At 46.3% G+C, this 14,784-nt stretch overlaps 1 protein-coding gene across 2 annotated transcripts in view; it reads right to left on the bottom strand.

The window, feature by feature from the left end:
* The window catches only part of ALOX5 (arachidonate 5-lipoxygenase), a 38,498-nt gene extending 24,033 nt beyond the window's left edge, over nucleotides 1-14,465 (bottom strand). The window contains exon 1 of one of the 2 annotated variants that reach the window (XM_062579882.1): nucleotides 14,378-14,465. In XM_062579882.1, the coding sequence (XP_062435866.1) occupies nucleotides 14,378-14,395 (18 nt within the window). In that variant the 5' untranslated portion in view covers nucleotides 14,396-14,465. Of the gene's footprint in view, nucleotides 1-6,765; nucleotides 6,916-14,377 lie in introns of those variants that run through there. The other variant, XM_062579880.1, reaches the window with a different exon arrangement.
* Between the last annotated feature and the right edge of the window lie 319 nt (nucleotides 14,466-14,784).

The raw sequence follows: 14,784 nt of genomic DNA, 5'->3' as shown, positions 1-14,784 counted from the left end.
GGAATGAAAAGATTTGTGTATATTAGTCAGATGCGTTTCAGAGTAAGAACTATATTCAGAATACCTAAATTCCTTTGGCCTCATGTTTTTTATGGCTGACCTTCTCTCTACCATCTTCAGTTCTCCATTTTTTAAATGAGGACAATGATCTTTTCTTCTCTGTCTGTGGGGTTCAGGTTCACAAAAAAATTTAAGTAACTAACTGAAAACAGAGATTCACAAGAACCCCATCTAGCTCTGTAGGTACCTCAGTGTCTTTAGGCATTCATGTTTTCACAGAAAACTTCCTCAGACAGCATGAGGAAACTTGACTTAGCTCCTTGCTCAGTTTGGAGTTGCTCGAAGACCTGACTCCTGCAATGTGAAGGAACTTCAGTCCAGACTAGCACAGTAGTTAGTCTGGTTAGTCCTTGCCCATGCTAAGGGTCTGGTCACAAGGGCTCTGCGACAAGTTAGTAGTGAAGGATAAGACCCATATCATCAGTGGCCTGCAGGGACAGGCCCCAGAAACTGAGTGACTGGGTGTGCAATGATCCAGGTGAGGAGCAGACCTATCCTAGCACTGCCTCCAGCCCAGGCTTTGTGGTGGTGGTGCCAGAGGAGTGGATTTGAACCTGGTCTGACAGAGGAAGCCACCAAATGCCATTATTTCAATATCTTGCTGACTGTTCTGGTCACAGGACCATAAGAGGAGTAGCAGCAAACATGTTCTTCTTCCATTTGAATTGCAATGGCTTTGACTACTGAGTTCAGCGCTCCTGGCAAGTGGTAGACCTGTCCTGAATCTACGTCCCAGATGGCTTGAAATGGGTGTAGAGCCGCTTGCCTCTGCCAGGGTGCGTGTGTTTGTGGGCAAGTGCAACAGCAAAACTAAGCAGCTAAGTGCTCTAGTCGCTGAAAGCCACAGAGCTCTGGTCACCTGCACACAATAAGGCGACTTCCGCCATCAAAGTGAAGCATCGTTTCAGTGTGCGAATCCTACGTAACAGCAGCGCTGCCGTCAGTGCGGCAAGCAAGAGGCCAGGCCTGGGAGGAGGACGGTTGTGAACCAGCTGCTCCCTGTGGCACTTCTCACCTGTGTTAAGCACGCCTTGCTCAGCAAAGTGCCTGCTACGAATTCTCCAGTGCTGAACTCTGCCTATTCACTCGACAAGGAATTTAAGTGCATAACTAAATGGACTCAGTGACTATTTAAGTGTCTCACTAAATTGCCTAATAGGTTTAGGATTGTGAACTCTTATCCTAAAAATGGGTACTTCAGCCCCTTCATGTGTCTGGGGCTAACCTTTCTGAGAAGCGCACAGTGTCTTATTACATGCCGGAACGGCACCTAGCGTACTACGGTTCTGATTGCACTTGCACTATTAGGTAATAGCAGAATAGAAAGAAATGAGCAATCGTTTCACATATCACCAGAACAGCACCATGCAGAGCTAGGCATTTCAGGAGAACAAGAATCGACTCTTCAACAGTTTAAACAGCTCAGACAAAATGGGGGCTGCCAAGCGCATCGTAACAAAGCCGAACTGGCTATTGTAATCACGAGAGCAGTAGGCAAAGCCTACTTTGCTCAGAATACAATCCTGCTAAGCATAATGTCGTTGCAAGATGAGACTTCACTCTCTTGTGGTTTTTCTTAACGAAATCGACATTCTTAGAAACCAGCCAGCTGCTGAAATCAAAAGGACAAGACACTCTTCCTCTACATGCTGCAGGGTCTGTAGCAATTCACTTGCCTGCAACTTTGTCATTTAGCTCTGGACCAAGACACCACAGTCTGTTTGTTCTTTTCAGGAGCACTTTCCCAGCCCTTGACAGGCATTTGATGTATACCCACCGTTACTGTATTATTTGCTAGGGAAAGTCTAATTCACATAAGGACCAACTCTGAAAACTGAGGAAAGATTAAGAAAGATTTCCAGAAAAAAAGGAAGAAAAGTCATTTTAAAATGCCTTTAGATAGCACCTATTATTTCAACTGTTAAAAAAGAAAGATTCATAGCAACTTGCACCCACATGATTAGAAGAAAACATTTAATTTGGAGGATCCCTTGGCATCCCTTCCTCTCCCACTTTAGCTCAAGTCTCCTGATCAATGCAGAGTACCCTTTTCTATGAGCTGTGCACGATTTACTAGCTGCAACGATTGTTTTGGGATGAAGACATCTACCTATCCATCAAGTTTGGGATGGCAGACCCTCAGTTCTCTCATAATCCATTACATAAAACTGTCAGCTTTCAAAAAGTTAGTCACATCTAATTGACTCACAGAAGTTGAAGAAAAATTAAAAAAAAAAAAAAATTTAGGCTTTGAAGTCCGTTCTGCAGAGAATGAAAAATTGTCCTCGCCTGTCTTCCCCCAGTGACGTGCTCTAATCAACTTTGAAACTGTTGAGGACGTGACTGCTAGACTGCAACTCAAGTGGTATTATTTCATGCTAACAAGGATATTGGAAGTTCTTGTAACATTCAGCCTCATTTCATTTTAGGCTCAAATATTCAAAATGGCATCAACTTTGCTTATTCTGATTTGATGAGACTTATCAGACTAATTTCAGACTGAGCTGTCTTCCTCCCTTGCTCTTAAAGCAAAAGAAATGCAATTGTTTCTTCTAAAAAGGAGCCTTATCATATCTCAAATCAAAATTTGCATTGCTGATGTCAATAGCACATTCATACACAGCAGGTGCTCAAAGAAGGGGAATTGGGCCCACCGGTGTTTCTCAGATAGCATGGCAGTTCTTGGCAAGCTTGGGGTGACAGCAACTGTCTGCCAGGATTTGAACTGACGGATCCAAACCCTGGAGCTAAGATTTCAACGAACATATTAAAACGATGTCTCTCGTTTCTTTGCATCTCCACAGTAGAACAGAAGTACTTCTTTCAGTAGAATCAGTAAATTTTAATAATCTTATTTTTTTAAAAAAAAACTTGTTGCCAGATCTCATGGAAACGAATTCACCTTCGTGCATTACCCTTTTAACACCCTGTCTCCAAGCAGTTAAAAGGATAATGCACAAAGGTGAATTCATTCCCTTGATGATTCATGATTTTGAACCAGCCATACACACTGAAAAATGCTGAGAAGCTTTTTTCAACTGAACAAAAATCACAATAATACACTGTCTTAAGTGACAACTGTGGCACTCGGTGAATGTAGGACATACCTCCTGTGCTCCTGGCTAAGGGAGATGAGATTCCTTCCTCCCACAGAAGCTGATTTCAGATGCCACCCTGATCTTTGTCTATTGCCCAAGGTCTGTTCTTTCTGGCTTCACCCTTGTCGATTAGCACAAAGAATCCTAGGTGATAGCTAGAAAATGTGAGTAACATGCTCAGATTGTTTCCCATGCTATATATTTTCTTTCTAGAAATAGGCAATACTGAATCCTTCCTATTTCCCATTCATTTTTTCCACAGCTTCTGTTTTTCTCAATAAAAACAGTGACCGTATGCTCACAACAATAAAGCCTTGGGTTTCAGGCTGAGTCAGTACTTCTGCAATTTTGTATTTCTTTTCAAAGTCTAGACAATACTTAGCAAAATCATCAGCAGTTGCAGGCTGCCATACCATGTATCTCAGATGCAAGCATTTCTGGCTTATGCAACTCTACATGCAGTTGCGAACACAACATCAATTCTTTCTTTCCATTTTATCATGGTCCTGTTGTTCTTAGAAGTCCACCTCGCAGCAGCAGAGTCCAACTGAATCGACAAACCCACCTGAATCATTATCTGTTTCTGTTCATCAGTGAAAAGGAAATTAAAACACAAAGACTAATGCCATAATCCACAGAAACAAATGATAAACTGCACACAGATCAACTTTGCTTTGTATTTGGCTATCTCAGTTTTTTTTGCTCCATCATCTCACTCATTTCTTGTTCCAATTCTTGTGCTAGTCACATAGAGAGGAGGAATGAGGTGAACAGAAACAATTATCTGGACAAAGGAAATTGCATTATTTTTAGCTCAAGTCCTGAAGAAAACCCATTGCTATCAAGTGACTTGTATGGCACAGAAAGCTTGAAATTAGTCTTATTTTTCTCATGGACTCCTCATTGCCTGAGATACTTGACTAGCCTTTGTCTTCTTTAAGTGTTCAGCTAACAATTTCCTTTAAAAAAAGTCCTCATTTACACATACGCATTTCTATAGTTTCTGCAACTTCACACCGATGTAAATATATCTAACATTTAAAACGGAAGAGCAGATGAATCAGACTCAAAGAGTCGATAGAAATGTCACATCTGAAGCCAGTCCTTTGGCATATACTCATTCCTCAGGCAAACAAATTCTTCACCATCTTTAAGAGGGTCCTAAATTAGTTGCATAAGTCTTTGTAAGTGTAATGCAAAAAGGAGAATCAGTTAGCCTAAATATGCCTGAATATCTTTTTAATCTTTTTCCGACTACAGTCTTCAAGCTAATGGCACTGCTGAAAGTGAAGTCCTCTCCTGACTGCTCATCCAGCATTCTCTGCATCCAAGCCAGTGAGGACACATGTTAATAAAAAAAAAAAACACGCAGTTTTGCTTCCTAAGCCTTGCTGCTGCCATGTGCTATAGCTCTCTTACAGTTTTTCCTTCCTCTGTCATTATCTCTTTTCTTCAACTTTGCTTCTTATAGTGTCAAAATACAGACAATAAATTTATAAACAGTTGGGTTCTGAATGAAAAAACAGAAGTAACAAAGACTGTTGAACTGTCCAAGCCCCCAGAGCATCTTGTCCAAGCAACTTAATCTCTCACAAAAGCCCAGCTCTTCCTCTTTGAGGAATCCTCCTGCTGACCAGCCTGATACTGCAAAAGGGATGACACAGACAAGCTCTGTCCATAAGCACAAAACTCTAAATGGGAAGAGACCTATTTCCCTCCTGGAAATCCTGGAGAGCGTGCTTCTTTCAACCACTGCAAAAAGCAGATGAAGGGGAAACAGGAAAACAACAGGGAACTGAGTGGCACTCTGACACTCACTGAAATCTCTCTGCACCGACAGGAACTTACTCAAAAGTCACTGAGTAAAGAAAAACAATTATGGACTTTCCAAATTGCTTGTGTCCAGTACTTGCAGAAAGCCTAATAAAAATGAAAACTGAGCTTCCATTGTGCAAGTCCCTTTGGGTTTTCCACATCCCTTTCCCAAATCAACATTTGATATGCAAATCTCTTACTCAGAATCTGTCCAAGCCTTCATTCATCATATCTAGCAATAGCCACAATTTGCATTAATTCAAATGAAGCCACTGCCAGGAGACTGGAATTACTGAGCCTAGCCCAACCTTTAGAAAAGAAATAAGAAAAGTTGGCAAAGCCTTATAAGACGGTACCATAGAATTCCTGCCATCCACTGAAAAAGTACATTTTTGCAAATGTGTTCCTGGTTGTTTTGCAGAAGAAGAATGATGCTAGTGAAGGAAATACTAAAACAGAGTTAACTTCAATTGCTGCATTTGACAAACAACCTGTCAGTCTTCTGGTCTTCTTTAGGTTTGGGGTATTTGTTTTGTTTTCTCTTTCTTTCTTTCTTTGAGCAACTTATTAGTTACAGAGCTCTGGGAACAGGTGCCTGAAGAAACACACAACACTGTCCAAGTAAATGCTGCTCTCAATACCAAAACCTAGCACATCATACTGCAACTTTCCAACAAGCCAGAGACTTTATAGAATGTAGATTTATTCCACAAATATATGCTCAAAAAATGAATGTACATTTGTAGTATTAAACAAACACATAAAATGAAAGGAAATAATTAATCTGGATAGGGAGAAAATTACTGATCTGGGTTTAGTCAAGGATCTTTCCTCTAGGAAACATCTGCAGCTGTCTCTACTTCAGAAAGTGTACTTACCTAACAGTGTATTTTATATAAAATGCTAGGACCTAGGGGAAAACTTTGAAATGTGCTTAAAAGTTAAATCCTCAAAGAGAGTGAAGTGATCCTTTTAGGTGCACACATCCGCTGCTGTAATGCTACTGATTTTCACAAACCTCCACGCATCGCCTCCTCACCCAGGGAGTCCAGCACCTACAGATATCTGCTCCTGCTGGAACTGGCCCTGCAGCCTGACCATATACTTAATGCCCAGATCATGACATTTTCTCCCTGCTACAGGATCTAATTCATTTGGAGGTTCACAGCAAGCCTCTCCATCACGGCCATCTCTCTATTAGTGAACCCCCTTTTGTAATGAAGGGATAAGAGAGTGCTCAGTTGCTGGAGACCCCGGAGCTTCTCAGCCAGGTTAGGATGTTCCTGTTTGCAAGTTTGCAGGATACTCTGTGGTCTTATCCACCTCTCTTGCTAATGCTGTTAAGCTTTATTTAAAATACAGGAATATTCACAGGATAAGAAAGACTGTATGGATGTCCACCTGGAAGATCTGGATAACAACATTTCTGAATAATGAATGTTTAATCGTGAGGGCGAGCAACAGTAATGGCTAGTAAGTCTGCACACCTCTGAATTTGCTAGAGCATCTTCCTCAGAATTTGGGTTATAAATGACCTGGGACCGTATCTGCACATGCCGTCAGTCGCAAATAATGTATCAGCAAACAGATTCCCCTCGCACTCATAAGGAAAGCGCGGGGAGATCCTCGTTCCCCAGGCTGCGGGGTTACGCGAAGGACGGAGGCGCGAAGCACCTGCCGCCGGGGGTGCACGGCGTGAGCGCCCCGCCGCCGGGCGCCGCGGGCTCCGCGGGGCGCTGCGGGCTCCGCGGGGCGCCGCGGGGAGGCCCCTGCCCCGGCCGCCCCCACTCACCGCGCCGCGCTCGAAGTCGTTGTAGAAGGGCTTGTCCAGGAGGTGCCTCTCGCTGCAGCCCGCCGTCCCCTCCAGGCTCAGGTACACGTAGTCGTCGGTGCCCGCGAACCACTGGCTGCCCGTGGCCACGGTGACCGTGTAGGACGGCATGGCCCCACTGGCTCGGCACGGCACGGCCACACCGCCCCGACCCGGCTGCCGCTGCGGAGCCGCGCTCCTGCCTCGGCACGGGCCGCGCAGAGCGCCGCCCCCGCCCGCCCGGCCCGGCCCGGCCCGGCCCGGCCCGCCCCGCGCCCCAGGGCAGCCCGCCCCGCCAGCGGTCCGCGCTGCGCGGCCGCCCGCGCCGCTCCCCTGGCCCCGCGCGCTCTACTGCGGCCCCGGCCCGCGCTGCTGCTCCGCACCCCGCGGCACCCAGCACCCGGCGCGACACCTCTGTCCCGGCTCTCCCACCCCAGGACACCTGCACTGCGCCCCTGTGCCGCAGTCTGCACACTGCCCTCTCAGGGCACCCGTCCCTGCACCCAGCTCCACGCCAGCACCCCCTACCCGGACCTGGGCACAGCACTTTCCTCTCGTACCTCCCCACAGCTGCACGGTGCAGCGCAGCGCTCACACACAGCTCTGCACACTGTGCATTGCTCTCCAGAGCAACCTCGCGCTTCTGCCGGGCGCAGCTACACAGCTCAACCTCACTCAGCAGTGAGCCTCGCACCTCCACGCCACATCGCCACAGCTGTTCGCTGACACCCTCAAACTGCTCCACGCTCTGTAATCTCCTCTCCTAATCACCCCAGTATGCAGGCGTCTTCACTGCTCTGTGTCCAAGTCCTACACCTAGCTCTATGTGTACACTATTCCAGCTCAATGTACTGCTATCATCTACCCCGACATGCACATTTCATATATCCTATCGCTAAAGTATCCTCCAGCTCTACTCACTATATCCTCACAGCATACTCTGCCCTCATTGTATAACAAATGTGCAAATTCACGTATGTCTGTCATCTCTTTCTTGGGTCTAGACACCCACAAATCCTTATCTGTATGATCTCCTTTATATTCTCTGCATTTTTGTTATCTTGTCAGGCTCCCTGTCACCTATGCATAACACTAACCGCTAGCATATCTACGCATCAGAACTGTACACACACCCCAGCACCATTTCCACAAATCACTCTAAAAAGCTTACAGTTTCACCATCCGCACCCTGCACGTAGCAAGTACCATATCTCTGCTATAGAAAGGATGCTGTCATTAAGATGACAGAGGAGCTGCCTGTGCTTCTTCCACGCTCAGGCATCAAGACTAGGTAATGCTATTCTCCTACGTTTTTATCAGACAACCAAAATATCACACACTCTCATTCCTGTTATATAGCAGATGATTCCTCCCTTCACTCTGCTGCCAGCAGTAGCTGTTTGATCCTGTGCTGAAAACAGAAAGTTTGGGCCTTTCACAGTACGTAGGTCCTGCCGTCCTTCCACTACTGCTCTGTGGTAAGACCAAGCTTCGTGTTTCCTGGCTGTCAGAAGTTCAAGCTCTTCCAAACTCAACATTCTGCAAGACCATCAGATACTCAACAGCTATCTTCATTTCACACTGTCCGAGGCTTTTAACAGTGAAATGTATTTAGCCTGTCTCGTACATCTCACGGATTCCTCCCTGGAGTTATATTACATAGTTTCAATGTTTATTTCAAAACAAATTTCTGCAATTCTGCCTAATCCCCATCACTGGGTTGAGGAACCAGTTTGAAACCCCTCTATGCACCTGCAGCACATTTGGACAATGTGCAAATTAATATAGCTATCTGCTGAACAAGATACTAGCAGCAACAGTAGCAATTACTCACGGTGGTGTGAGCTGTATGAGGTGTACAAGGTTTCCTTAGGCAATTTGCCTTGTCAGTCTCTGTGCTGCCATGAATTTCCGGTAACAGATACACAAAACAAGCTAAATTAAAACTTGCCCAGAAATGCTTTACTAAGGGCACACTTGCACCCGAGGTGCTAGGCACCTCATTTACTAAAGATATTACTGTAGTGCTCTCAGCTGAGACACTCCATGCACGTTAGCTTGTCTCACACAAGAAGCTGGGCTGGCATTATCAGCTCTCAACCTTCAAAAATAGAGGAAGAGAGGGATTAAAGTCAACAGTTTGAAGTTACTACTGGCTTTGCCCATTTCTGTTATGGCAAGCCCAGTTTCAAATTGCCTCAGGACTCGCTCCTGTGTGGCTGGTGAGCTGCTTCTCTGTACCGTGTATTGGGCTGCTGGGCAACACTGCCAGATGTGTTCACTGTGTTTCTAGCTCAGCTTCGAGAACTGCAGCTACCCCAAATGTGTTGTGGCCTGCCTTACTTACCCACCACAGCCAAATGGAAACATGGGCAGCCTGTGATGCTCTGAAAAAAGAGTCCTGTTCTTCTCTCTCAGAAGTGGGACGATACCAAGATACACTCACCCAGACGAGTCATAAAAGGTCTCCTACATTTTCTACATCCTATCTTCTATACAAATGGAGGCTCAACCATTTGCTGTACTGTGGCTCTGTTGGAGTTCATGGCTCTTCCATACTCAGAGCAGAGATTTACATGCAGACATGCAAGAAATTCACTGAACCTTCCTTGGCTCTGCTGAATTGATCAGCGTGAATTTCTAGTCTGCCGCTGCTTTTTAATTAGCATTCAGAAGTGCAAGATTGCACACTGGCCGTGACACACCCAAGGCAGCTGCGAGCTGCAGCCCAGAGATCTGATTTCTCATCCTGAGGTTTAATCAGCAAGGGATCCTTGCTACTACAATGTGATCCCTTCCAAGGACAATTTTATGTGAGTGCTGCCAGCACCAAATTTCTTAGTCTTCACTGAAAGAGTTACCTGAAAAAACCTTTTAACACATCAAGTGCTTCAGAACTAGATGTTGTCAGACAAGACCACCTTCACTTTTGCTGAAAATGTGGAGCAAAGTATTGTCCATATCTCCACTCATGATTTTCCATGTTTCTTCATGTTTCAGTTCTGATTGAGCTTTTCAACATCTTCCTGTTTCCCTGGGTCATCAGTTCTTTTTTCAAGTTGTTCTGGCCACCTTTGTATGGAGGTGTGACTCAGGCGTTTCCCTACATTATTGCAACTTTTCTTACCAAAATCATTCAAGAATGTATTAGATAAGCTCAGTCCTGTTCCTGAAACTTATACAAGTGCATTTGTTACTTCTGTCCAGTTCCTTTCACATCTCTCTTTTCAGTCTGTTCTTTTTAACATCTCTCCATTTTATTTCCAGCTGTGATGGTTTACTAATATCATTTATTAGTAGTAGTTTCAAACACTTTACTGAAATCTTGAGAAGTGAGATGGATCCTATTTCCCTCTATAAAAAGTGGAAGCAGCCACTTTATCAAGTTATTAACATTAGTTCTCTCATGGGAGATCCACACTGTACCAAAACCCAGAACAGAATCACGCTGAGGTCTAAAATTGGGCAGTCCCTCCTCGTCACAGACCCGACACATGCAAGGAGCCTTCCCCAAGACACTTACCTTGGCAGTGGGGAACATGGGAAGGCACTAGGACTGCCACGGGGCTGCTTAATGTCAAACAAGGAAACCACTCCGGGAAATAGCAACAGGATCCTGCGGTTGGATCCAAGGGGAGTGACCTAAAGTTTAGGCCATGGGATCAGATGCTGCCTTACAGTGTTTTTCCTCCCCAGCTGCCCCAGCACCACCCTGGATTCCTTCCAGTGCAGCAATCAAGCCGCAAGAGGACGATAGAGTTGCACCCAGAACATGATCCAGTGGCAAGAGCAGTCCTGGGGATGGAGATACTGCTGAATTGCTCAGGCCAAGGGGGACCCTGATCCTGTGTCCCTGCTTCCTTTGTAAAAACCTCCAACCCCCTTGAAAAACACAGCCATTCTTGCTGCTTCTCCCTTCTCTTCCAGCAGCTGTTTTTTATGGAAGAAGGGTGATCCCTTTGATAAGATGGTGATGGGCACCAAAGCCAAGGGAGGTGCAGAATGTGAGACGTGGTCTGGCACTGATGTTTTCCTCCTGCTGGTCCAGGGTCTCCTACACAGCACTGCAGCCTTGGCATACCCTGACCAAGGCACCAGCCCATACACTGCTCCGTGCAAGGTGCCCAGGCACCACTGGTCTATAGCCCTGTGTGAGCCAGGCTCTTGGAAACCACCAACACATCTGGTCACAAGGACTTTCTCTCCAGGCTTCAGGTAGATCCAAATTCCCATTACAACAAAACCTAAACTGTGTAGCCTCACATTTAAGAGGCAGAGAGGCAGAGCCCTGAGAATCGGATGTGCTGCCTGTGCCTAGTCACCTTGTTCCCGCACTGTGGTGCTCTTGATCCTACTGAAAACATGCAGAAATGTGAAATGACTAACACATGGGCAGGCAGCTGCTGGATGCTGAGCTGGTAGCAGCGCCCCGGGCCAGCCGCTGCGCCGCCCAGCCCGGCCCTGTGCAGCCAGTGTCCTCCAGCAGCGCCAGGGACAGAGCAAGGAGCAGCCCTGGAGCTGTGGAGCGCCGATGGGCATAAAAAGCAGGTAAGTGGCTGCAGAGAGAAGCAGGGCCAAAGCCCAGTAGGCTGCAGCCAGCAGCTCACGGACCACACTGTGGGTACACAGAAGGGTCAACGGGACTGCTGTTAGATGAAGTGCAATGTTACCTCCTTGCTTGATCACTACCAGCAGGGAAAAAGCAAGAGACCATGAAGTAACTGATATCTAATCATTGTCAATAACTACTTTCATGCCTTTCATGCCTTCATGCCTGCAGTCGCTGAGACACAGCACAGGGCCTCTAGAAACTGCTTGCAAAACTGGGCAGTCCCTCCTAGTCACAGACCCGACACACGCAAGGAGCCTGGGATTGTTTCTCCCCAAGCCAGTTACCTTGGCAGTGAGGAACGATGCCCTGCAGCACTAGGACTGCCTCGCCTGAGCCTGAGCCTGTCTAGGTCTTGCCCACCTCACTTCTCACTTGAAAATAGTTTTACAAGGCAGGAGCCAGATCTTCGCACTCACAAGCACGGAGCTGAGAACTGGGTCCATAAAGTAAGAAATGCTGCTATTCCTGAGCTGGCCATGTCAGCAGAGGGGTTAAAACAGTCTTCTACAAAGGGCACATCTACTCTGCCATGAATATTGCTGCTTGTTATTCACAGGCCCCATTCCCCTAAGTATCACTCAGATTTACCACATGTAATTTCACAGCAGACGTCAGTTGCTCTTTATCCTCTTTATCTTCCCTTTATTCCCCATGCCAATGAAAAACAAGGTTGTTCTGTGAAGATTTCATATATACCTCATAGCCCTCCTGAGGCTACAGCTAATATGAATGGGCAGATGGTTCTCTTGAAGTATGCTAATAAAAGATTGAGGGTGGGGAGGAATGATACAACACACTAATTAACAAATGATTGAGGAGATCAGTAGAGCCTACAGAAATTTCCAAGGAACATAAATAATATAAGAGACATGGGATTAATCTATGAGAACATATGGATGCTAATTGTGTATTACTCCACCAGAACAACAAGAAAAAGCTGCTTGTTTGTAAGTCTGTCTCTGTCCCAGCTTGGAGGGTCCAGCCCCCAGCCACTCTTCCACACCTGAGCCACCTGGCTGTTCGATGACTCTCTGTGCAGCCCCTTTCCAAAGTATCTGCCCACAAATGCTCTCAGTGGCAGAACACTTTCCCTGAGAGCAGGAAGCAGAGGACAGATCCAGGGCCAACTCACTTTTCTGCTTTTGAAAAAACACCGTGGACCACTGTGAGCACCAAACTAGTGGAAAGAAACACCATTTTACAGCTGCAGGTCTGGGACTTTGAATCTTCAGCTCCTTCTCCTACAGCTCTAATGGTGATTCTCTCAAATCTGCTTGGCCTGCCTTACTTGTAGGTGGCCTTTGAAGAAGAAAGGGGAGTAGCAGAGCCACTCAGCACAGCAAGGGGCTCCCAGGAAAAATGACTGGGAGGTTGATTTTAGCACACTCTTAAAATGCTAAGGATTCGAAGTCTTCTCCTTTGAAGTTTGGGGATTTAACAAGCACCTCCTGAGTGGTAGTATTCTTCCTCTATTCTGTGAGGCTTCCTAGTTGTTTTATGCATAGTTATTTTCCCCCCTCACCTCCCCACCATGATAAAACCTTTGAGACAACTTAATTCAGCTCCTTATCACACTCAAAGTAAGGTCTCCTCTCTGTCTTCATCTCCCAACTCCTCTGCTACCAACTTCGCCTTTTCCCCGGTGAAAACCTTTGAAAACTATTCTTAGAGTTCATCATCGCTTGGCCCTCTCTGTGCAATATCACATTTCAAATTATTCTGTTCCAAATAATGCACTGAACTTGCCCCTGCTTCTTTTCCCCAAGGCTCTATGGATCTCCACCTCCTCCACCTCCCTTCTGAAAGACATTCCCCTCTCTCTGTTCGGCCAGGAGGAATGGATTTTGCTTGCGTTTGGTTCTTGTTCTATAATGAGATATTCTTGCTCGATTTTCTGAGGCCATCCATCCTAGGGTTGTAAAAGAGCACCCTCCTCTGACTGCATTGTGGTAACGTTGCACTCTATCTCGCAAAATGTCAGAGAGTGTCCTACACAGAGAACAGAATCCAGAGGATTTACAGGACAAACTGACACAGCAGGTGGACATTGTGCTTCAGTTTCACAGCATCCATTCTGGGCAATTCCACAGTCATCCCTATGGATCACGTGCTGATGTAATTCGGTTCCTTCTAGCGCAAGCCTCCTATGTCCTCTCTGCCCAGCCTTGCCCAAAGCAAGCCAAGTGACTGAGAAATAGTGATGGTGGTGAAAGAGGAAGTGGGGAAAGAGGAAGGAAAACGGACTTGCATAAGCAAAATGAATGTGATCTGCGTGAATAGGCTGGAGATGAGGAAGTCTGAAAGAGAGAGGGAAGATCACAGGGCAATGCTCTGTCCACAGGGTGGCTGTGCGGAAGAGGAGGGTTGGAGGAGGATGCACAGTCCCTGCAGGATGCACTGAGCAGCAACACATGGTCTTCCTAGTGCTACTGGCTATATGTGATCCTGAAACAGCCAGGCCTGCAGCAGGCTTCATCTCTGGGGCAGCTCAGCCTCCCAGCTTACACCTCAGCATTACTGGTCTCAGCAAAAGCCAGCCCGTTTTGCTCAACACAGCACATCTGCCTCCTGCTTCACATGTTGTGACCCACAAATGCCTGGCCAGAGTCACCACCACGCCAGCTGTTTTTTTGACTTTGGCTTCCTGACAAAACCATTGCAGACAGCTGGTGTCCCCTCCATCGGGCGATTTCTGTGAATCTCACTTTTTTTCACTTTATCACCTTCACTTCCCTCAGACCTCTCCACAACGGCTCCCACCAGAACAGGTTAGCAGACAGAAGTCTGACTCTCAGAGACTTCCGGGGCTTGATTTTCGGAGGAACTGATGTGTCAGCAGTGAAAGCTGCAAAATTTGACCCCTCCACAGCCTCGAGAGAGCACTCAGGTGGATTTTACCAACCCAGCTGCTGCTCTCCTGCCTTCTGATCCCAGAGGCAAGTCATGCTGGTCTGGCTAGTCAAATGACAGAAGTGTACTCACCACACGCTCCAGTTCCATGAGAATAGCTGTGAAATTCAGTATTTCTTGGAGTCATCTTGCTGTGCCCTGTGCTGTTGAGCACTGCTCTGCTCCGCCTCAGAGATGGATACTCTTCACAGGGTGATAGTAAGACCCTTTTAGGAGGAAACAAAATTTGCAAGAGGAAAGAAGCAGTTTTATAATTCACTTGGGATGACTGAACCTAAGATGAGGAGCACATTTACCCAGAGGACAGACAGCTCTTCAGGCTCTGTTCCTTAAGCTGCCTATCAAGTCTTTATCCCAGGGACTGTCAATCAAACAGCAGGATCTGGAAACTGTCTTAGGATCTCTCTAGGAAAGTATTTTTGTATAATGGCCTTGCTGGTGGATTCTATAAACTTTAGACAAGTAGCATGATTTACTAC

This window comes from Rhea pennata, chromosome 7 (genome assembly GCF_028389875.1).
Source record: "Rhea pennata isolate bPtePen1 chromosome 7, bPtePen1.pri, whole genome shotgun sequence".
Classification (NCBI taxonomy): Eukaryota; Metazoa; Chordata; class Aves; order Rheiformes; family Rheidae; genus Rhea; species Rhea pennata.
Note: the sequence above shows the minus strand (reverse complement) of the source record. Positions and strands in the feature narration are given on the sequence as shown.